The sequence below is a fragment of the Phalacrocorax carbo genome, chromosome Z (genome assembly GCF_963921805.1).
Source record: "Phalacrocorax carbo chromosome Z, bPhaCar2.1, whole genome shotgun sequence".
NCBI classification, from domain to species: domain Eukaryota; kingdom Metazoa; phylum Chordata; class Aves; order Suliformes; family Phalacrocoracidae; genus Phalacrocorax; species Phalacrocorax carbo.
The window spans coordinates 74,073,886-74,097,730 of NC_087548.1; the positions used below are offsets into that span (position 1 = coordinate 74,073,886).

The 23,845-nt window shown below is 47.8% G+C and overlaps 1 protein-coding gene across 1 annotated transcript; it reads left to right on the forward strand.

Moving 5' to 3' along the window:
• Positions 1–5,692: 5,692 nt before the first annotated feature.
• LOC104047366 (thioredoxin) lies at positions 5,693–14,442 on the forward strand. The gene is made up of 5 exons (XM_064438702.1): positions 5,693–5,979; positions 10,993–11,097; positions 11,758–11,817; positions 12,604–12,669; positions 14,223–14,442. Exons 1-5 carry the CDS (start codon positions 5,956–5,958, stop codon positions 14,283–14,285), a joined length of 318 nt encoding a protein of 105 aa, XP_064294772.1. The 5' UTR covers positions 5,693–5,955; the 3' UTR covers positions 14,286–14,442.
• Positions 14,443–23,845: the final 9,403 nt, after the last annotated feature.

Genomic DNA, 23,845 nt, shown 5'->3' on the forward strand with positions numbered 1-23,845 from the left:
AAACACCATGGTGAGGCAGGCTGTCCCCTGCAGCCCATCGAGGTTACCAGAGGAGCAGATACCCACCTGCAGCCCATGGAGGACCCCACACTGGAGCAGGTGGATGCCCGAAGGGGGCTGTGACCCCATGGGAAGCCTGTGCTGGAGCAGGGTCCTGGCAGGACCTGTGGCCCCGCAGAGAGAGGAGCCCACGCTGGAGCAGGTTTGCTGGCAGGATTTGTGACCCCATGGGGGACCCACGCTAGAGCAGTTCATGAAGAACTGCAGCCTGTGGAAAGGACCCAAGTAGAAGTTTGTGAAGGACTGTATCCCGTAGGAGGGACCCCACGTTGAAGCAGGGGAAGAGCGTGAGGAGGAAGGAGCAGCAGAGACAACATGAGATGAACTGACCACAACCCCCATTCTCTGTCTCCCTGCTCCACTCAGGAGAAGGTAGAGAAAATCAGGAATGAAGTTGAGCCTGGGAAAAAGGAGGGGTGGGAGAAGAGGTTTTAAGGTTTGTTCCTATTTCTCATTACCCTACTCCAGCTTTTGAATGGCAATAAATTAAATTAATTTCCCCAAGTTGAGGGTGCCCATGACAGTAACTACTGAGTGACCTCCCTTTCCTTATCTCGATCCACGAGCCTTTCGTCATATTTTCTCTCCCCTGTCCAGCTGAGGAGGGGAGAGATAGAGCAGCTTTGGTGGGCACCTGGCATCCAGCCAGGGTCAAGATACCACACCTGAAAGCAAAACACGTGCCAACCTGCTTTTGTCCTCTGTGCAGACACGACAGCTGCACTTATTACTCACAATCTGCTTGGTGCAGCCCTGACACCTGCTCTGCAGACACCCAGTGCAAGCACAGCAACTGCAAAGTGCAAAATCTCAGCTTCATGCTTTGGCCAGGCCTTGAACGTCTTTTTCTCTTTGGCTGCTGCTGCCCTCCAGCACAAGCACCTTGCAGTACTGTTAGCATTTACCCTCCTGCCCCACAAAGGGTCTTGTTCCCATGTCACAGCGGGGGACGTGAGGCACAGACAGAACCAGCAGCATCCCCTAGGAAAAATGCAGGATCCCCTAGGAAAAACAGAGTCCCTCAGGAAAAACGCAGGTCTGCTTGCTCCAGCCTGCCCTTCTTCCTGTAGAAGGACAGAGGCTGTGAGCATGGAGGAGGTAACTGAACATTTCAGGCTGATTTTGAGATACTTAAGCAAGTGACACAAGAAGTTTAAGTCTCTCAGCTCAATACTGGAAGTGCCTTGACACTGAAGGGGACAGATGAGCATTCTGATGTTTCCAAACATTGTGCCAGCGATAACTTCCTTTCTGGAGACCCAGAGTATGGCATAAACCCAGGTGAGCTCACAGAAGGTAAGCTCCTTCTAATACAAGGCCCAAAAGTACCAGCTTTGTCAGCTCTGGAGTGTTTTGAGATCCCTTTCTCCAGACAAATTACTAAAACTGGAGTGATAGTGCATGGGAGGGTGGACACACGCATTTTTCCCTGGTTCTCAGGAGGAAGTGTTTGGTTAACCAATATCCCCTTTTGGTAAGGGGAAATGAACTGTGGCCAAGATCCCCCCTTTTTTTTTTCTCAGCTTATGGTCTCATCTCTTAACCAGACATGCTACACCAAGCGTTCAAAAGGCTCTGGGTAATTACGTCACTAGTACATCATCTTGTGAGAGAAGCGTGTTTGCTCCATGACTTATGCTGGCACAACACCAAGCACACCTATCTAATTATTAAATATTTATTACACCTTTAATAGCTCAGTTACAAAAGTAAAATATTCCAGAGGAGCAGGCTAGAAAGAAAGGGAAAGTAGAATTGAAGGCTGCTGCTTTGTTGCAGTGTCAGGGCCTGGTGCAACACTCCTAATTTCCATTGTAAGGCAGTGGCAAATAACCTGGCCTTCCTATGATAAAATCTGATGCAGCTGCGCCTGGAGCTGTTGCGCTTAGCAGCTTCCTCATTTCTGCAACTCTGCACCAGTGCTTAATGTTGGACATGACTGACCATCTGTGCTGTGGCTGTAGTATTATTTTCCCTGTAGCTGTCCCTTTCATGGCATCACACATTTGAGTTGTTGGGTGACTTTATAGTGTTTTTCGGAGACAGATGTTTGTTTTAGATATGTTCACAGGAGCTTGGAAGGGTTAACTTGTGAGAAGTCAGCACAAGCTGCTAGATCTGGGTCTCTGCTATTTTTTATTTTCCTTTGTTCTTCATTTTCTTTTTCCCCTCGTTTTCGGGTTTCCTTGCTCTCCATCACATGCCTATGGGGAAGCCCACCTCAGGTCTCACCGCTCGATGGCATTTCCTTCAGCCACCAACATGTGCTGGATCACAAAGCAGAAAAGACAAAAGTGAGCCCTGGAAAGCAGATACACATCTCCAGAACCCAGCAGGTTTGCTTGGCCTCAGCTACCAACAAGGCAACACAGTTAGAAAGCCGCTGGAGAGGCACAAGCAGGGGCTGCAGGAGCATCACACTGGGACCATGGGTCACAGATCTGGCTCATTCATATAGATGGATGCCACGATTTAAGGCCTAATTAACTGGTTATCCTGCCAGGGATATGTGCTGCCCACCTTTCCTGGCAACTCAGAAAGAACTGAAAACATAATTTGTTCAGCCTCCCAGACTTCCCATGGGCCTGACCCTGAGTGCACCAAGGTTCACCACCAGCTCCAGGTGAAGCCCTTCCCCAACGCTGGTGCACATTGCTCTCACCCAACAGGTGACAGAAATCAGCACAAGCAGAGTTTAAAAAAGAAGATGTCCTCTGTCATGGGAACTTTAAAGATTATTAAAATAGGTCAAATTTTCATTAAATTCCCACCTGGATGTTTGTGTCATGGGGTGTATGGGGTCTTCAAAAATACAGCCCTTTATATTGGCCTACATCCAAGTAGTGCTGATTAAGTCACTTGAGGGCACCTAAATATAGACCTGCCAACTTTTTCTCCCACAGTCTTTCCATGCATCAAAGATGTGTAGCAATTCATTCTTATCATGCATGGGTGGCATGAGCATTCGTCAATGCCTCCAGAACTTTTGCAAGATAAACTGTCTAAGGACTGATTTCTGAAGCCTTCACTGCATTTCTACCCTGTCCTTCCTCAAGCCACGTTCTCTGACTCTAAGGAACAAGCAAAACCACGTTCCTGAAGGGCAAAGACGTGTCTTTAAAAGCGCTTCCTGGTTCCCCCCTGCATTTGCCAAGAGCCGTCTATTGGTTCGCTGTCCTATCAAGTGACTCCTGGGTATGACACAGCATACAGCAATCTGCTGAAGCACAAAACTCGTTTAATTTCCAACTTCCCACAGTTAACTTGCATATTTTTAACAGCCATGTTCTCTCTCCAACAGCTCGTGGGAGAGAAGTGTGTTGCATTTACGGCTGTGAGGAAGGTGGGTGGGAGTAAGGGCACATGAGAAGCAAAGGCCCCCACAGACTAGTGACTGTGTGCGTGGGACAGCTACAGCACTGTTGAGCTAAACAATGAGACTCTCCATAGTAAAAAAAGACAAAAATAATAAGAAAAGAGTATGTTTTCCTGGTGTGTAGGGTTTTTCTTCCCAGCCAGGGGACCCACAATCCTCTGTATGATTTTTATTTTGTGCTGTCGTGATAGTAACTAGTACACTCTAAGAATCAAGTGCAGATCATCACATAAATTACATTACTGTCCAGTTATTTTAGGCATTCATACAAAAATCCCACAGCAAGATTTTGGACTTCAAACTGCTGTATGCCTAAGCTTATACGTGACCATTAGCACATAAGGAGGCAAATGGCTGCAGCCAGGATCTGAGGACAGGCGGCATGTAGGCACCTCTCCTCATAGCTCAAAGAAGGTTTACCCCTCCACACTTGCCTACAGAAAGCAGCACTAAGAAATTTATTCTCTGGGTGGGTTGTTTTCTTCCTTTGCTTGCACAAGCTTCTGCAAGAGGCACATGCTGCTCTGAGCTGAGGCATTCGGGACCTGGGTTTGAAGGTAGTCTGAGTTCCCCTATCATTTTATCCTGCCTAGCAGCATGTTTCAAAGCAAGATACCTTGGCTGATTAGTCTTTCCTGCTTTCCTTCTCCTGAGCCAGCCACAGCAGCTGCATTTCTCCAGAGCAGCACAGGGCACATGCACCAGCTGCCTCTGTCTGCCACAAAGCAAAAGCCAGCAGGAGCTACCAAGACCTTGTGGAACTACTTCTCACCCACAGGCATCCAAGCTGCTCTGGTGTTGCCACCAAAGGAAAAAGGGGATGGTCACGGGAAGGGACAGGCAGGGGAAAGAGTGCTGATCTCAGTGTTTCAGGCAGGCAAAACCAGGTCTGGAAGGGGCTAGGTGGGAGGCAGCCCACCGTGACGCAGGCAAAAGTTGCACCCATGAGCAGGGAGAAGAGCAAACAGGATGGTATGGCAGGGCCAGAAAACAGATCCTAGTGGCTGTTGTGGCTCTGCTGCTGTAGTAAGCCACACACCTAAACTTCCAGAATAAAAACTGACTTATTTTCAGTACAGTCTGAGATCTCCAACACAAATCTCACAGGGCAAGCTTTGAGGATGTGAGGGGTGTTACCAACTTTTCAGTGTCCACCACAAAGCAAACCAACAATCAGGGCACATCCTGTTGGGATGGGTTGGTACCTGTATCTAAGCCAAACTGTCTTTTGGTTTCTTTTTTTTTTTTTTTTTTTTTTTTTTAATGAAGAAGCATCTTTTTATCCAGGACGTCCATCAGGTCTTCCTGTCCTCTGCTCAGCTGCATCCCAGAGCAAACCTTCCACAGACTGGTAACCTGGCTACTAAAGCCTGCAGAAATACCCCGTTCATGACACACTCAGCACCAAGTACCCCAAAACCTAACGTCACTTCCCATGTGTCCCACGTAGTGGGAGCTGGAGTCACTAACCACATACTCCAACATGAAATCCTACTAGCCCAGTGGAACGGAAGGAGGGCCACAACAGCCCCATTCTGCACCCTTGCACTCTGGGACAGGAAGCAGTGCAGCAGGCTGCAGCAGGACAAAGGACCTCTCCAGAACAGTGAAATAAATGAGTCAAGTGGAAATGTAAGTTTCCATGACAAAGATCCCTTGGCTGGGAAAGCTGAAAGGAATTGTTTCTGTGAGGACTATTTCTGGTCCTGGCTGGCTCCTGCCAAGAGGGGAACTACTAAAGATGCTCACTGCGTCTCTAGTCGTCTATATGAGCATTTGCCAGGGGCAAGCACCACTCATGTCAGTGAGCGCTTCTGTGCTGCAGCCCACAGCGAAACAGAGCTGCTCTGCTGCCCTACCCTGTGCTTTGCGGAGGGGGGAGGAGAAAAATAAATTAAAAAACAGAAAAGGAAGACTCCGCCATTTGATCCTCCGAGCTGGCCCTTTCCCACCCCTCAGGTTTGCGACAGCCATGTTCTCTCCGCATTATGGACGGGTAGCACCAGCTCTGCTTCCTTCCATATGGCGAACGAGACGGCGCCTCAGAGCCCAGCTCCGCGGAGGGGAAAGAAGAAGATGAGGAGGAGGAGGGAAATGGCGCGAGCCACTGCGGGCGCCTCCCCAACACTTCCTGCTCATCGTTACACAGCACTTTTTGCAGAGCCGTGGGCCCTTCCCCGCCGCCCCTCCCCGGCAGCCGGCCGGGCCGCCAGCCCGCCCCCACAGGTACGCAGCAGCCCGGCCCCGCCGCCGCCGCCGCCTCACCCGCGCCCCGGGGACCCCCGGGCCCCGCCCCGCGGGGTGGGAACGGGCGGGCGGCCGCCGCGCATAAGCGGGGCGGGCGGCGCCGGGGATATAAGCGGGGTGCCGGGGCGGCGGCGGCGGCAGAACGCTGAGGCGGTCGGAGGGGGTGCAGTGGGCCTGAGCTGAGCGCTGAGACGAGGCCCTTGGCCGCCTTCTAGCCGTTCAGCCGCCGACCTCGAGCCGTCGCCTCGCCTCCCCAGCCCCGAGCCGCCGTCATGGTGAAGAGCGTGGGCAACCTGGTGAGTCCGTTAGGCGCGTGGCGGCTGTTGGTGCCGCGCGGGGCCGGCCTCACCCCCGGCCCCGCCGCGCAGGTGGCTCAGGCGGGCGAGCGTCCTTCGCTGGGCAGCCCGTGCCCCCGTCCGCCTTGGGCCCGGCGGCCGCCCTCCGCCGGCGGCGCGGCCCCGTCCTCGCCGCGAGAGGGGTGGCCGGGGAGGCGAGCACGGCCCCCCGGCGGGAGAGGGCCTGCCGCGCCCCCGCGGCCCTCCCGGGCGCGTGCCCCCCGCTCCCTTGCTCGGGCCGCCGTGAGGCTGCGGGTGGCGGGTGGGCGCCCCTGCGCGCAGGGGCCGCGGCCTGGGGCTGTCTGGGCGGGAGGAGCCCGCTCAACCGTTGCAGCGGGGGAAGGGGAGCGGGTGAAGAGGGGACTCGGTTAGACCAAAGGGAGCGGATGAATAACTGCACGACCTGAGGCTTCAGATAGTCAGAATGAGAAGGGGGATGATGTAACTTCACGTTATGACAGATTGTCACTCTTCTCTCTTTACGGTCTTAAGGAAATGTCATGTTTCATTTACCAAGCTGATAACAGGTTACTACGGTACCCTAATTTAGGAGTCCCAGCTTGCTTTATGTACTGACAGCGTGTAGGGGACCAGGCGGATTTCTTTGTAGCTATTGGCCTAGGCTCTGCTGTATCTCTGGATAGTTCATGGAAAACATTAATCCAGTTTTCTTGACTTGAAAGGAATTACTAGAGCCTATTCCTGTACTTAAATAACAGGAGCTGCTAGCATAAGAAGCATTTCCCCTGTTACGGTGCTGTCTGACCTGTTCAGTACGGTAATGCAGCATCTCATTGTTTGGATGGTTCTGTGAATGCAAACACGTCTGTGGCTTTGTGATATGGAATAGTAATAAAGCCTAGACCAACACATGGAGAATACTCTGCCGATGATGAAATAGTGTGTGGTCTTGTGCACAGCAGCTGCTGTGGTTGATAGACAACAATAGAGTATTTGGTAGCTGTAACTTATGAACCCAAATCTCCAAAAACATTCTCCATGCAAACTTAGTGAGCTGTTCAGGGAGAATCCTGCATTTTGAACTGGAAATCTGTTTGAGGTGTCAGTTTGATCTGGTGGCGAGGGGCCTGTGAGTGATGCCGTATGGTGTTCAAGTTTGCCTTCTAGGCTATGCTATTTTGTAGTCAGTTCACTGTGTAAATGAAGAGCATGGCAGACTTCCCCCGTTGGACTGCAGTCAGCTGTTAACATCTGACACAGGAGTGTACTCATACTTGTGACCACAGCTTAAATACCTGTGAATGCAGAAAGCTCCTTAAAGTTAAGATGAATGAAATGCCTTATTGTTTAACATCCTGGAGCTGAATGATGTGCGAGTTCAACCTGACATTCTTAATCTCGTTTGCATCTCTTCCCCTTCCCTGTTTGTGGAGGGACAGAAGGGGTGGACTTTTGGAATAAGGCTTGAGGCTTTTGATATAGGCTGGAACAGCTCAATAATGGAGAGTCAATAAACCTGGCTTTGGAGTAAGAGCCTGCTCTAACTTAGTGGCCTAGGCTTCCACTACCCTTCCAGCTGTAGGCATTGACTAATAGTCTGCTGTAGTTAAAGCACGGCTTTGTTGCTCATCCAAGGAGAGCATGGACTCAACAGTCATGCTGACAACAGCTTAACATTGGCAACACCCAGAGTATTCAAGTACAGCGCAACGGGGATTTCTGGGTTAAGTGTGGTTTTCAGTAGAGCAGATTCATATTCTTCTCTGATATAAAGGCAGAAACCCTTTTTTCCACTACCTGCAGAAGCTTCAGTGAGCGGCATCTGTGAAGTAATGTAAGCATGACAGCTAGCTAGGTGTGGCCCCTTTCCTAACACACCTTCAGGAACTGGCTAACTTCTGAAGAAATGCTCCTTTCAGGGTGCTTCACTGGTCCCTCAAGTCCTTGCTAGTGGACAGGAGCAGTACTTCATTTGGCTTATGTATGTGGTCTTGAGATGAGCTACTCTTAACTTGTGACAGCGTTTGACTTTGGGGTCAAACTGCCTTTTATAGCAGAAGCTAATGGGGTGTATAAACTGTTAAAAAGCTGGTGTTGCCAAAGCAGCACCACACTAGCTGCCTCTCTATTTGAGTCAAAGCAAATACTGAGGACTTGCAGCTCCAGATGAAGATGATAGTTTAGAAGTGGTGTCTGCTAGGGAGTTCAGGCAGTTGGATCTTCAGTCTGTTTATGCTAGCTTCTGTATTAAAAAACCCAAACTTCTGAATTATGTAGTGGCTGTTGGCAGCCAGCTGATGACTGGGCTAATCCAAGTTCAAGGGTGACTTGATATGTGTTGGGAATTGTGTTTACGAGTAAGGTCCACCCCATCTGGCAGATTTGATTAAAGCTGTCTTATCTACTTACCTATTGCTGAGAGCAGTAGACTTCCTTCAGCACTGTCCGTGATCAGTAGCCTCCATTTTGAGGTATTACCCCATGCTGGGGATCCCTGCTGCACTTGAGGCTTTCATAACTAGAGCCTTTTCTTTTACTTGGCCCTTGGAAACAGAGGCCTGCTACCACCGTATTTGTTGAATGTAGCATGTGCTTTTTGGCTGGAGGACAATACAAGCGAAATGAGACCTTGTCTGTGTTCAGAGAGGTTGTAGTTAAAGGTTAAACAAGACCCAGCCAACTGGCCAGAGGTTTCCCCCAGTAAGGTGTTACCTGAAGAAAATATTGGTTAACAAAGTTGTAAGATCCCCTAACAGTGTGAACAAATGGTCTTTTGGTGGGATGTTCCCCTTCTGTTAACAAAGATTTCATTTTTATATGAAAGCTTGTCACTTCACAGTTAATACGAAAGACAACTGTGGAATTCAATCCAACAGGTCAAGCAGCTTGTTTTTCCCCACTGCTGTCTTCCTTCCCCCAGAGAAGTTAAGCTCTCTGGGAAAACCTTCTGGACCTCTCCCTAGTGCAATATTTTTTAACTTGTGAGAGTAAGCACCTTTCGACCCTGCATCTCTTTTCACTCTCCCACAGCAATTTTAGCTGATAGTAGAGATGACTTGCCGGGTGACACCTGACTAGTCAGGACCAGGTCTCCAATGGTGTGTGACTGACGCTAGGTATCATGCCCTCCACTTTTCCCTTGTTCTGTGCAATAGCAAGCCCGAGGTGTGTAGCCATATGACAAACACATCTCAGGGCTGGACTTCCTTTTGCAGAATACAGTAATTATGCAGCTGGACAGAGGCTTGGGGTAAGAAGAAGATGGTCTTAACTGTCAGGTACAGGAAGTGGAATTGGTAAAGAACAGGTGATGTTACAGTGCAGGGATGTGAGAAGCTATACCAAAACCAAAGCTGTAGGATTCAAGGTGGGGAGGAGTGAGGCTTGCCTGAGGAACTTGCTGTACAAGTAGTTGCAGGGAGCAGCTAGCATGGATTGCTGTGAAAAGAGACACAATTTTGTTGGTGGGAATGGGATACTCTTGGGACTGAGGTGCAGGAATGCATAGTATGTCAGTTCAGGAGTGGGGGAATGTGGAGGGGCAGGAAAACTTACTGTTCCCACTTCTTTCAGACTGAGAGTAGGTGGTATGGTATGTTAGCTATTGATCTTTCAGCAGAGTAGACTCTGCGTGTCCAAGATGCAAAGATGGAAGAACTTAAACACGTGGAGGCTGCACTTCTGAAGATAGCTATGTTGGGAGGGAAAATGTCTTATCAACATGGAGGTGTAATGCTGGGTGTATTTGGAGTTACAGGAACTTATGAAGATTTTCACATAGTTTTATATATAAGAATGCTGGTGCAGGACCCTCTGCTTGCTTGTTAAATATACTCATGACCAGCTTGACTGTGTGCAGTCTTTGCTCCTCACCTGCATGGCACTCTTTAGTGGGGGAGGGGGGAGATAGCTTACTTGAATTGGGTCTCGGCTTACTGTGGTGGCTGATTGCAGGAGCTGGCATTAGTTAAGTCCTGCAGTGCAAAACCAGCCACTCTGTACATGTGGTCTGTTAAGTTGGGGAAAAGAAAGCAGCTATCTTTTATATGTGTAATTGGATATGGAGTTTACATTAGCAGCTCTCATTGCCATGAGAGTGAAGTTGAAGAATGTTGAAGTGGTTTCTACTTAATTTGGAAAAGAAAATGTCAGGAAGTAGCTGATTGGCATTTTCTGCTTCTGCCAAAGATACCCATTTGCTAGCATGCAACTAATTATTGCTTTTAATTTTTTCAGTTCTACTAAAACATTCTCTTTTTGACCAGAAAACATGGTTAATGGCATGTAAGAAGCTCTGAATTCCAAAGACCACTGTCTTAAAAAATTATTGGTGTGACTAAGTGCAACAGACAGACTCAAAGCTCCAAATAAATATTGGACATTACTTGTGTAGTCTGTATGTGTAGCATTGCTTTGGCTAGTGATGTTACATGCTGATTTAGTTGGCAAAAAAAGTAAAATAACTATCCTATGAGATTGCTTTAAAAAACGTGCTGTAGAGTAAACCACACAACATCATTTTGATGTTAGCCCATGATTGGAAAAGGCATCAAACTGGAGAAGGGTACAAAGGTTTGTGTCCTTTGCAGATTCTGCAGAGGAGAGTCTGCCCAGAAGAAAATGGAAGTCCTCCTGAAATGAGGAAGTGGATTATTAAAAACCATAAGGATCACATTCAGGGTGTAACACTAAACAGAGCTGCCAGAGTTGAGGTTCATATGCTAGATTAATTTCTAGCTTATGTTTCCACGATTCAGTGAGTTGGGGTGACTGAGTGTTGTGGTCTCCTCTAATTGAAGAGTTGTAGGACATTGGCTGATGCCAGCACTGATGAAAGCAATTCAGTGAAGCACTTATATGATGTTACGAATACCCCAGTTAAGTGTTTAAGGAGCTACCAAAATGGTTAGTGTGTTAAGACTGAGTACAAGCTAGCCTTGGGATCAGTCTACTCTAGTTTGGGATTTGGAAAGGAGGGGGGAATCATTAATATGTTGAATTCTTTTTTTATAGTCTGAATTTGAGGCAGAACTGAAATCTGCTGGTGAGAAGCTTGTAGTAGTTGATTTCTCTGCCACATGGTGTGGACCATGCAAAATGATCAAGCCCTTTTTCCACGTAAGTAGCCTTTCTGTTTTTAATGGCAACTGTATTAAAGTATATTCAAATGTTTTGGTGCTGCTTGATGATAACATGAAGAAAACTTCCTTTTGCCACATGTGATTGCCAGCCTTTTCTGGAAAGGGAGAAGTCAGAAGTATCTACTTTGAGGCTAATTTAGTTAAATATACTGGGAGCTCAGATGTGGTTTAACTTCTGCTGTCCTAATGCTTATATGCCTCTCAGGTCTACAGGGACCTAACAAGTGCATTGCCTCAAGAGGTGGGATGTAGAGTAGAAACAATGCTTATTCTTTATACGGTTGTAGTAATCACTCCAGTTATGTTTAGGTGGCAGTGTTAACTCCTGGTAAAGTATGAGAAGCTGTAGCATCTTTTGGTGATCAGCTGAAGGCTGTAAGAGAAGGCCTTTTGCCTATGTTGTGGGATATTTGAGCCTTCTCTGTGGGCAGTACCTTTTGAAGAAGTTTCAATAGACTCTTCCAGGTAGTGGGGCAGAAAATAAGATTTTTGTTCTGGTCAGTAAATAGCTGCCTTAAGGTAATAAGGCAGGTTTCAGTAGGGGGTAGGCAGCACCAGCCTTACAATTTATGAATGTGTCTTTAAAAAATAAAGCTTTCCTGGAACACTAACTGCATAGTTTCTTATTTTATTCTAGAGTTTGTGTGAGAAGTATGGTGATGTGGTGTTCATCGAAATTGATGTGGATGATGCCCAGGTATGGTTTGGGGTAATGCTGAGAGGGCAGTTAATGAGTTCAACACAAGTGATGTTGAAGAAATTTTTTAAATGTCCTTGCAGATACTGAAACAAAATGACATTATGTCAACTTTACTTAGCATTTACAGTGGGAATAATAAATTTTTTTAGAGGACACCTGAACAGAACAAACTGCCGTGGTTATTTGCACACTTGAAGCCCTATGGCATCATGTGTTGGGTAACTTGGGAACGCTGACCTTCTACTTCAGGAAGGAGTGCTAGTCTAAGGCCTTAAGTTGCTTTGATGCAATCTTCACTGAAACTAATGGTGCACGACTGTCTGGTAATCCACCTGGTCTCTCCACTGCTCTTGGCACTGTTTCTTCTTTCATGTCTTAAGTGCAGTAAAGTGTCTGCTGTATAGCAGTTCCAGCAGTGTCAAATAGGTACTTGAACAATGTCGGGTTGAAACATAAGAGTTTCCGTCGGGCTCTTGAGCAATACAAATAAGTTGCCTCTGCTTTGATGCAGAGGTCTGTTCTTTTCCAAACACAGGGAACAAGTATAGTAAATATGGTTTTGCTATTGCATGGATTTAAATGCTGAAGGGAGGATCTTGCAAGCTTACTTCAGGATGGTATTAACACTGCACTGCTTTTGCTAGTGAATCAAAAGCACATCTGGTAGTCCATTTTGAGCAGAGATGGCTTTGCCCTATCACCTAAACAAAAGGCAGCTAGTGGGTTCTAAATGTAATGTCCTTCAGACATGCATAGCTGAAGATTGTTTTCTGTCTCTTTCAGGATGTTGCTACACACTGCGATGTGAAGTGCATGCCAACGTTCCAGTTCTACAAGAACGGAAAGAAGGTAGGCTTTACTCTTTTGGAACTGGAGCAGACAAGGTGAACACTTGGAAGAACATTGGGAATGTTAGATTACGCAGCCTGCTTTCTTTTGATAATGTGTCTGGGGCACCACTGGCATTAAGACACTTCTGAGAGTGAGCGAATTCATCTTAGTGCCCCAGATGTACCGTGGACAAGTATTAACTGATGAAGCAAACCCTGTTGTTTGCAGGTAGTGAATGGAGTTAGTGTTACAGGACAGCATTATAGGCATAGCTTCATGAGAGGTCAGTGGGGTTAGATGTCTGGGTTAAGACAGCTAGTCTGTCTGCCTAGCAGACTTTTTACTGATGTTGGTTAGTTTTTGTTCTCTAGATGCAGCACACATTCGAGCAGAGGCAGGACTGTATGTGCCTGTGGAATCCCACCCCAAACAGAAGTCTCTAACATGTGACTGAACATGACATGTGATAACACAGCTGAAACAGCTGCTTGGATGCTTTTACATAGAGTCTGTGTAACCTGTGAAGTGGAGGTCCTATCCCTGTTGGAGGACTGAACAGACCGCTTGTGGTAGATGAGACAGGACACAGACTGTACTCTGACAGTATAGTGAGCTGCCTGTGCAGAATAACTGTGAATGGCTATCTGCTTGAACTAAAGAATTGCTGAGCTAAATGTGTCATCTCAGGCTTTTGGTTTGCCCAGCAAGCTGAAGGTAGGCTTTTTAATGTAAAAAATGCCTGGATGGAAGTTTTGTGGCTGAAGGCAATGGAGTTGTGCTGGAAAAGTGAGTGTTAGATGCTGGGTGACCTTCAGTTCAGGTCAATATGGGGCCAGATCATGACTAATAATGACACTCTGACTCTCAGGGTAGAATTCCACAGCTTTATAATGTAATTGGAAGAATTGTGATCATGATGTGACAGTGTGTGAAGGTGATATGCTTGACCCTGTTCTGTGGCTTTTTATTTTGGGTGACCTTGGAAGCTTTCTGGACTCATGAGTATCAAGCTAGCAATTTCATGGCCTGTAATATAGTCTGTTCTGTACCTTCCAGTGCTGTAGGTACTGGAAGACAGAGCCACTGTTTTTGAGACATGAATGTTGCCTTTATCTTTCTGCTGTGTAAGTTGTAACAAGGACAGTTCTTACAGGAGAAGCCAGGCTCAGGGACAGGTCATTTGGAGTGGTCCTTCCAGAATTTGATTGGTAAGAGTCCTGAGCAACCCAAAGTAACTTTGGAGGTCACTGCTCAGCAGAGGTGGCTCAGTCTCCTCGAGCCTGTATTTGAGTCTTACACTGCACTGCTGCAGGATCAGTTGTCTCTTCCCTTCTTATGTGTAGAAGGCTCCAGCAGTGGTAGTCTGGAAGTGATTCTTGATAGACTCATGTCCCATTTTTGCATGAGCTGAGTGGAAGATGAATAGATGAACATCTGCAGATACTCCCTGTTTTGAGGGTGAAAAGTGCTAGTTGTAGCAGAGTGGAATAGGTGTTTATGTGTCTGGATGCTATGTGACTAATGTTATAAAGCATTGAATGCCTCAGTCCTAAATCAATCTCTCTTTACAGGTGCAGGAGTTCTCTGGGGCCAATAAAGAGAAGCTGGAAGAGACCATTAAAAGTCTAGTCTAATCTCCAGCCATGGAGACATTGAAGCGTGACTGCTTCGGCTAAATTATAGCCTGTAACTTTTCTACTTAAAAAAAAGCCTACACAAGCAAGTTAGGTCAAGTGGTAGAAAATATGCTCTGCTCTATGTAAATGAGTACAATAAAGTGCAAGTTCTTCACTTTTGGATATTGCACTGTATTTGAAAACGTGAGGAATTTATAATGTCATCAAGGTGTCAGTTTTTGCTGTGTTTAAAGAAGTACTGACTGGATACAAGGACTCGTATCAAATGCAACCTGACCTATTACTGGGTTATTGCTGGGGATGGAAAATTGTTTCACAGGGTGGCAGTTGCTTTAGAAGTCTGCTGCCACCTTATCCAGGTGGCTGTCACCAGGCTGTAATGTGAAAAGAGGCAGCCTGGCTTGCAGGTACAGAAAGGGGAGCTTAGGAGTTGTAGAAAAGAGGGTGGCTGCTGGGTGGGACAGGTTCATTCTTCATTACCTCTTTTTTGCTAAAGATTCTTTTAAAATCTGTCAAGCTTCATTTTAGACTTCAAAACTAAGGCTTGGCTGCATATAAAAATCAGAACATAAAACCAATGCTGCCATGGAAGTGTAAGGTAGGACTTGTTGTCTTTTTGCCTTTTCAGTTTTGCCTTGCCATTGGTGTACCTTCTGGTTCTACTAATAGCAAGTGTGTTTAGTCTTGAGCAGGGCTGCTCTGTTCCTAGGCAATAGCCTGGAACAAATGACTGGAGAGGTAAAACTTGTAGTGTCTTAAGCCCAGGATAGCTTAGATATATGTATTCTTGTCATCTCCATTTGACTGCACTATGGCATTCTTGGAACATCTGGGCACTGTTTTGTGCTGGACAGTAAACTGGACTGTGCAGTCTTCCACACCTGCATCAGGTCATCTAGATTAGCGCTGACCTGCCAGACTCTGTAACATTCAACTGCTCTTCCCAGAGTTACCAAGGAGAACTGTGTTTTTCCACCATATCAAAATGGCTTTCTTGCTGGCTTGGGTGTTGCCCTGGATAAGAATTGAGCAAATAAGGAAGCAGGGCTGTAGCTAGCAGCAATGCCTAATGCTGTGGTTAGGGCTAGGTGAGCTGTGCTGCTCACTTTACACTGATGAAAAAGCAAGACTTCCTGCTACATATGCAGACAATGTGGAATGAGTGAGCTGCTTGGCTTTGTGGTAGGGAGCTCATGTGTGACTCAGCCTTGCACTCATTTCACAAGCATGCATGAATTTCCCGGCTCTTGAGGACTCAGGGCCTTCAACAGCTTGCTACATATGTTCCATATTCAAAACAAGACTTTTCTAGTCCAAGAAGTGACTATGCCCTTTAGTTGGGGATGAGCCATCAAGGATCTTGAATGTAAGCTCTGGGTTGTGATCACGTAAGAAGGAGGACATGTAAAGCGTCTTCTGTGAGGCTCTGGCTGTTTGACTAAGGAGCACAGCTGTTCACAGGTAAGTGGGGAAACCACTACCCCAAGTGGTGCCATGGACACCCTCTGGTGGGGGGGAGGGGAGAATAAAAGGAAGCTGCAGCAAGAATGCAGTATTAACAACACACTGCAAACAAGCATTGCTTTCAAAGCAGTTTCTGGGCAGTAGCTGGGAGCAAGAAAGGTTTGAAAAATCCCTGATGAAAATCCCAGGTGGGGTTCAGCAGGAGCCCCTAAAATCCAGCTTCATCCTCAAGAAATAAGGAAGCTGCTAAGATGTGATGCAACATACAGTACTTCCGCTGAGGTGAGGCCAGACCAGGTGGCTGACTGTTAGAGCAGGGGAAAGGTGCAGCTGGTGGGAAATGCTGCTCATGTGTTGAGTTCAACTTAAGGCTTTTACTCCCTTAATAAGATGGCACTCTGCAATAGCCTCAAAAGGCCCAGGTGATAAAGAAGGGGCTGGAAATCCAAGACAGGATCATGAAAGATAAGAAAGGCTGGAATAACTCCTGTGCTGAAACCAGGGGTGCAAAGCAGTTAAAAGTGCAGTGAGCCTTCACCTTCTTGTGCTGCAGTATCTTCCTGTTCTGAGACCTGGCATGTAGGCACAAAGTGATGAAAATAACTTGCCTAGCCTTATTTGAAAGGAGGTGTTCTTTAAGGCATGTGTCTTTGAGGAATATGCAGCGAGGACTTGTGTGTTAGGTAAACTTTCCCTTTAAAGGAACCAGCAAGCATATTCTCTTCAAATGCATACTTGTGCCAGAACTTGTGTATGAAGTTGTCACTGCAGGTGATGGAAAGCAAAGTGCAATGGTCACATGTAGCTGAGATGTAAGGAGTGTCAGCTCCACAGTGCCCCCACTGGGAGGGGAGCACCCCAGTTCAGGATGGGAACTGGACTCAGTCTTCCAACAGGCCTGGGTTTTCAGCCTTTAACAAAGCCTAGATACAGCAAATAAACATTTTGCCCTGAATGTGATGGGTACATGTAGCCTTGCTAAAATATGGGCTGTATGCCCTGCCACATAGAGAACACAGGGGGTGCATATTCTTTTTGCTTTCTTGTTTTTCATGTGAAGGAGTGAGACCAGTATTACCCTGTGCCAGACAGTAATGCAGCAGAGTCACTCTTCCATGCGAACAGCACATCACAGAGCTTAACGAACTGACTGCCATGATCCAGTGGTCTGAGAAGATGCCCTTAGGAGGGAAGCAGTAGATGGCCAACTGACTTGAATGTTAGGGAGAAACCTGATGTACATGGCAGAGAAGAAACAGCACATGAAGGTTTCTTCTGGTAGCAAGGGCTTCAGGAAGAAGTCCCCCCCTCAGGTAATGACTGCAGTCTGTTTCATTTGGCTGTGAAATGGCTGTCAAGCAAGTAAAGCAAGATATTTTGTCTGTAGGTCTGTTGGATAGCTTACTTGCCTGCACTGGGCTGGCTGACAGGAGAAGTACCTTCCTGAGCACAGCAATTGGAACATGTGGCTGCAATAACTGGGCTTAATGAGAGTGGACTAATGTGAAAGGGAGGGCTGAGGGGGTCACAGTGAGGGTGTGAGAGTATTGGGTGTGATTAGACTGCAGTGAAATAGTGACACTCCTTGACTCTATCCGTGTGTTCTGAGACTGCTGTCATCCACCTGGGGAAGGATTCTCTTAAATAATTGTCATGGTTAAGCTGGGATAGAGTTAATTTTCTTCACTGCAGCTGGCACAGTACCGTGTTTCAGACTTGGTATGAAAACAATGTTGATAACACACTGACGTTTTAGGTGTTGCTGAGCAGTGCTTACACTAGTCAAGGACTTTTCCAGCTTCCCACGCTCTGCCAGGTGCACAAGAAGCTGGGAGGGGAGGGGGCACAGCTGAGAGAGAGGATCCAAACTGACCAAAGGGATATTCCATATCATGTAATGTCATGCCCAGTGGGTTAACTGGGAGGGGCTGGCTGGGGGAGGGAGGCAGCAATCATGGCTCAGGGACCAGCAGTGTTGGTCAGTGAGTGGTGAGCAGTTGTATTGTGTTTTTGGCTTTTTTCCCCTTTTCCCTTTTTATTATATTATCATTATTGGTATTATAATAATAATCATTATTTTAATTATTAGACTGTTCTTAACCCACAAGTGGTTCTTTTGCTTCTGCTCTTCCAGTTCTCTCCCACATCCCACAGAGGTGGGGGAGTGAGCGAGCGGCTGCGTGGTATTTAGTTGCTGATTGGGCTGAACCATGACAGTCCTTTTTGGCGCCCAACGCGGGGCACAAAGGGTTTGAGATAATAACCATTGCTGGTCACAGCATTGATTCATCTCTTGTCAGTTTTAGTTTGTCCAATCTACACCATGCTGATTTTGAAGTACACATTAAAAATTGCTGTTGACTTTTGTAGTTTGCTGTGCTCTGCAGTGATTAGAGATGTTTTCCCTAGGAGATGTGTTATTGAAACACTGGCCTTGAGTGTTATTGGTTAGTTGGGTCTTGTGTGGAAGCTGTTGCTGTGCGTTGGGTCCATCTCCACCTCATGGAGACAATTAGCAATTTTACCTTCTCCTCTGAGTTTTTTTATGGAGGAAATACAAAACAGCACCTTGGCTACCATGTTCTGTAATACCTCCTCCTTCATTACATCTTTTCAGTATCTTGAATGTCTTTGGGTAATTAAGATACACCTGCTGGTATTGCTTTGGCAGACAGTTTCAGTTCTGTCTAAGGTTAATAAGCAATTTCAGAATATAATCCAGAGATCTGCCCCAAGGCTGGATAGCTATGGGTGGCAGGGTATGTGGGATAGTATGGGCAAATGCCTAAGAGAGTGGGCACCCCAGCGTTGTGGGACTTCACTCCTGAACAAGTGCAGAATCCTCAAAAATTAGAATATTTGGAGGAAGTGTGGTGTCACCCTTGTGATTCCAGAGATAAAATTACAGCAGTGGAAGCAAAGCAACTGGCAGCGCAGAGGCAAACCCATCTGGGCTGCCACACTGTGGCAAGATATTGCTGCCCGGGTAGAGATCCTGGCTGTAAAGGTACGTCATGTGGATGCTCACGTCCCCAGGAGTCGGGCCACTGAAGAACATCGGAACAACCGGCAGGTAGATCAGGCTGCCAAGACTGAAGTGGCTGAGGTGGATCTGGACTGGCAACATCAGGGTGAACTATTTCTAGCTCGGTGGGCCCATGACACCTCAGGCCATCAAGGGAGAGATGCAACATACAGGTGGGCTCGTGATCGAGGGGTGGACTTGACCATGGATGCTATGGCACAGGTTATCCACGAATGTGAAATGTGTGCTGCAGTCAAGCAAGCGAAGCGGGTAAAGCCTCTGTGGTATGGGGGACGATGGCTGAAATATAAATATGGGCAGGCCTGGCAGACTGACTATATCACACTCCCACAGACCCGCCAAGGCAAGCGCCATGTCCTTACAATGGTGGAAACAACGACTGGCTGGCTGGCAACATAACCCATGCCCCACGCCACTGCCCGGAACACTATCCTGGGTCTTGAAAATCAAGTCCTGTGGCGACATGGCACCCCAGAGAGAACTGAGTCAGACAATGGGACTCATTTCCGAAACAACCTCATAGACACGTGGGCCAAAGAGCACGGCATTGAGTGGGTGTATCACAGCCCCTGTCATGCACCAGCCTCTGGGAAAATTGAACGGTACAATGGACTGTTAAAAACTACACTGAGAGCAATGGTGGGGGTGGGACATTCAAGCACTGGGATACACATTGAGAAAAGCCACCTGGTTAGTGAACACAAGGGGATCTGCCAATCGAGCTGGCCCTTTTGCTCTTGCTCTTCTGATTCTCTCCCCCATCCCACAGGGGTGGGGGAAGTGATCGAGTGGCAGTGTGGTGTTTAGTTGGCTGACTGGGGCTGAACCATGACACCACCTGCACAGTTCCTCCATGTCTTCTCACAGCAGTCAGCCTAACCTCAACTCCCATTAACCATCGGCTTTTCAGTCTTTTCTTGAACCTGAATGAAGCTAGACTTAGATTTCCCCCTGAATGATTCCACTATGAGTGTCTGTAATTATTATAATATTTAAATTGTAACTGTTCATCACATCTACCTGGATTCAGCAAGGACGAAAAACAACTTCTGTTGTTTTACCAGTGCCAACAAACTGTGGCACAGCAACTCCTCTGTACTGTGCTCAGAGATGCAACTTTCAGCCACCCAAGGAAATGGCTTGAGGAACATGCTGGTGAAATCCTTGCCAGGCTAGCACTAGTAGTGCTGGTTGCTGAGCCTTGGTGAGGGGTGGGAGAGACTGGCTGGCTGGTGGGTTGGCTGTGGGTGGCTGCCAGGTGCCCACCAGCCTCTCTTCTCCCCCCATCCTGCTGAGGAGGGGGAGCAATATGACAGGAAAGCTTGTGGGCTGAGGTAAGGACAGAGATCACTCAGCAATTACAGTCCCAGGCAAAACAAACTACACTTGGGGAAATTAATTTACTGCATTTAAAGATCAGGATAATAAGAACAAATCCGTAAACACCTTCCCCTACTGCTCCCTTCTTTTCAGGCTCAGCTTTGCTCCTGAGCAATGCAGGGGGATGGGTGATGTGGTCAGTTAGTAACATGGTCTCTGCTGCTCCTTCCTCCTCATGCTCTTCCCCTCCTCCATTGTGGGATCCATGGGATACAGCCCTTCAGGAATGGGCTGTTCCAGTGCGGGTCCCCCATGGGTCACAGGTCCTGCCAGCAACCTGTTCCAGTGCAGGCTCCTCTCTGCAGGCCAGAAGTCCTGCTGGGGGCCAGTTCCTTTGTAGGCTTCCCATGGGCTGCAGCCTCCTTTGGGCATCCACCTGCTCTGGCATGGGGTCTTCCATGGGCTGCAGGTGGGTATCTGCTCCTCTGGTAACCTTCATGGGCTGCAGGGGGACAGCCTGCCTCATCGTGGTGTTCACCAGGGGCCATGGGTGAATCGCTGCTCTGGTGCCTGAAGCACCTCCTCCTTGTTCTTCACAGGCCTTGGTGTCCACAGGGTGGTTTTTGTAATACTCTTGTCCCTCTCTCCCTACTGCTGTTGTGTAGCTCTTTTTTCACCCTTTCTCAAATATGTCATCACAGGCCTCAGCTTTGGTCAATGGTGGGTCTCTCTTGGAGCTGGCTGTCCCTGGCTTGCTCTGATGCAGTGGCAGCTTCTGGCATCTTCTCACAGAAGCCACCCCTGCAACCCCTCTCCTCTCCCCCCACAAACCCTTCCTATGTAAACCTAGTACACTGACATGCTGACAGCAGGCAGTGCAGGACTGAGGGCACCAGGCTTAGCAGGTGCCTGGCCACGGGATGGAGTTGCTGCTCTTCATCTGAAGGTATAACAGTATACCAACATTACCCCAGCTGCTGAAACCTCCAGCTGTAGGTCTTTCTGTCAGAAGACCAAGCACAGAAGTATGGCAGGAAGAAGACTCTGATGAGGAGCTCTGGGGAGGCAGTGGGTGCTGTACTCAGTTTAGCTGAGCAGAGGTTGAACCATGCTATGGCATCCTTATTTTCAATGGATGTTTCAGGCAGGTGAGAAGCATACCTGGCCTGATGGCTCCAGATTTGGTATGGATCAACTAGATGAGTCTGAGGAACTTGAAGTCTTCTGGAGATGTTCAGGAAGCACCCCTGGATGAAATGGAATTTTCCTCTTCTGGAGAGGGAAAGCTGAGGTGGTCCAGGTTGGTAGATAGAGAACATGAAGAGCACATGGGAGCTGTGGGAAGCCTTATCTCTGCCTGCAGCTGGCAAAGACAGATTTGCAGAGGGGACGTGGCAGAAGTGTGAATAGGCTCTGGGGACATGGAGAAGTCAGGCACTGGGTCCATCTGCATCCACAGAGGAAGAGTTTTGGACTAGGCTTGGGTCACCTTCCCTCCACTTGAGACAGTCCATGATACTTCCTCAGAGAAGTGATCAAGTCTGATTTTTCATCTTCCTTTGCATCTGTTTCTAATTCCTGTGAGAGAAGCCTGGGGGAAGAGCAAGAGCTGGCACCATGAACAGCCCTCAGAGCTCTGAAGCCTGCTGATGAGGGAAATGGTCAGTTTCAGCACCACTTAACAGGATGGCCCCAAAGGCTTTCAGCTTTTGAGGAAGCAGAGCCTGTGTTCAGCTAGTGATGAGGGGCTGAGGATAGGGACAGGAGGCATCTCCCCGTGCTGCAGGTAATGGGCAGCAGCTAGCTAGGCTGTGAGAGATCTGTTTGAAACTGATGCTGTCTAGCTCTCTGTGTGTGTGAGAGACAAACAGCTACAGTGAGGGGTCCTAGGAGCAAGGTAACAGCAAAGTTCTGAGGTACGTCTTGCTTCAATACAGGCTGTGCCAGAGATGCTGGGGCATTTAAGCTGGGGCATTTGATTCAGCTGGGGAACAGGGCTCACATCAGAATGGGTGCTGTGGCCAGGCCATGTTGTCCCAACTCCTCCTGTGGGCACCCACCCTGGAGGACCATGAGAGAAGGCCAGCAGGCAGCAATGCACTCCAGGAACAGCTCCCTGCTTTCAGCAACCTGTGGATCTTTGCCGCAATTCTCAGGGCTTCCTGAGGCCACCCTTGGTGTGGCAGGCCATGGTGAATTCCTGTCGTGGTTTAGCCCCAGTCAGCAACTAAGCCCCACAGAGCTGCCTGCTCATGTGGCCCCCAGTGGGATGGGGGAGAGAATCAGAAGAGTAAAAGTGAGAAAACTCATGGGTTGAGATAAAGACAGTTGAATAAGTAAAGCAAAAGCTGTGCACAAGCAAAGCAAAACAAGGCATTCATTCACTGCTTCCCATGGGCAGGCAGGTGTTCAGCCATCCCCAGGAGAACAGGGCTCCACCATGTGTGACAGTTACTTGGGAAGACAAACACCATCATTCCTAACATCTCCCCCTTCCTTCTTCTTCCCCCAGCTTTATGTGCTGAGCATGACATCATATGGTACAGAATATCCCTTTGGTCAGTTTGGATCAGCTGTCCTGGCTGTGCCCCCTCCCCTCCCAGCCTCTTGTGCCCCTGGCAGAGCAAGGGAAGCTGGGAAAAGTCCCTGACTAGTGTAAGCACTACTTAGCAACACTTAGCACCTACTTAACAACAACTGAAACATCAACGTGCCATCAGCACTATTCTCATACCAAATCCTTAACACACTATACCAGCTACAGTGAAGAAAATTAACTCCATCCCAACTAAAATGAGGACAACTCAAGGCTGGTCCTCACTGTGTCGCAGGCGCAGGCAGGTCATGGCCAAGAGCCCCAGCTTGATTTTGCTTAGGAACAGGACACAAAAGTTGCAATATTTACTTGACTGGAACACCTCTAATCTAGAGACTGTTTCATTTTGCACAGGCAAGCATAAGGCATTAGGCAATTAAACCACTACCCTAGAAATAATATGTATCAATTAAGAGCTATTTAGCCCATAGATTATGAAGCCTGCAGCTGTTTACATTTAAGATTGTTAAATCAACTCTCTCTCTCATGTATTATATCCTCAATGAATTGGGATCCTAAATGGCCTCAGAAATCCCACTGTCATGGCTATGTGGGATTGAGAAAAGCAGCACAAGAAGTCCAGAAATTACTATCAGTGCAGTCCCTGCTGCAGAGCCATGGACATGTGGGCACTACAGCTGGGGCAGAGCTGAGCCCCTTTTCAGCTTTGCAGACACATGCAGTGGAGGACTGCTGCAGTGCCAAGGAGGACCTAACTCTGGGCAATCCCTTGCACACCACCTGATGACCAGTGGGATCACAAAGAGCTCAGCCTTTCCCAGAAAGCCTTTAGGTTCAGCTGCAGAATGATAATCTTTGAGGAAAGGTGATAGCAGCCACTCAGCGGCTTTGTGCAACTGGACAGAGAGGCTGGCTGCCAGGCTGCTAACAAGGCTTTGCTAGAAGCAAGTGTAGTTGTGTACTGGCAGAAAGGGCCTATCCCAGCAACACACAGCTGTGCCTTTGCCCTCCGCTGGGCATTGGCACCTTCTTCAACTTCGTAAGACTGATTGTGCTTATAGGGTTATTTGGCTTCACAAGTGGGGAGTAGTATAGCGAGTTTTTGTGCTCTTCAGCCTACCTTGTGCCCCTGACATGCGCACTCTCGTGACTGTCAAGAAAAAAATTGTT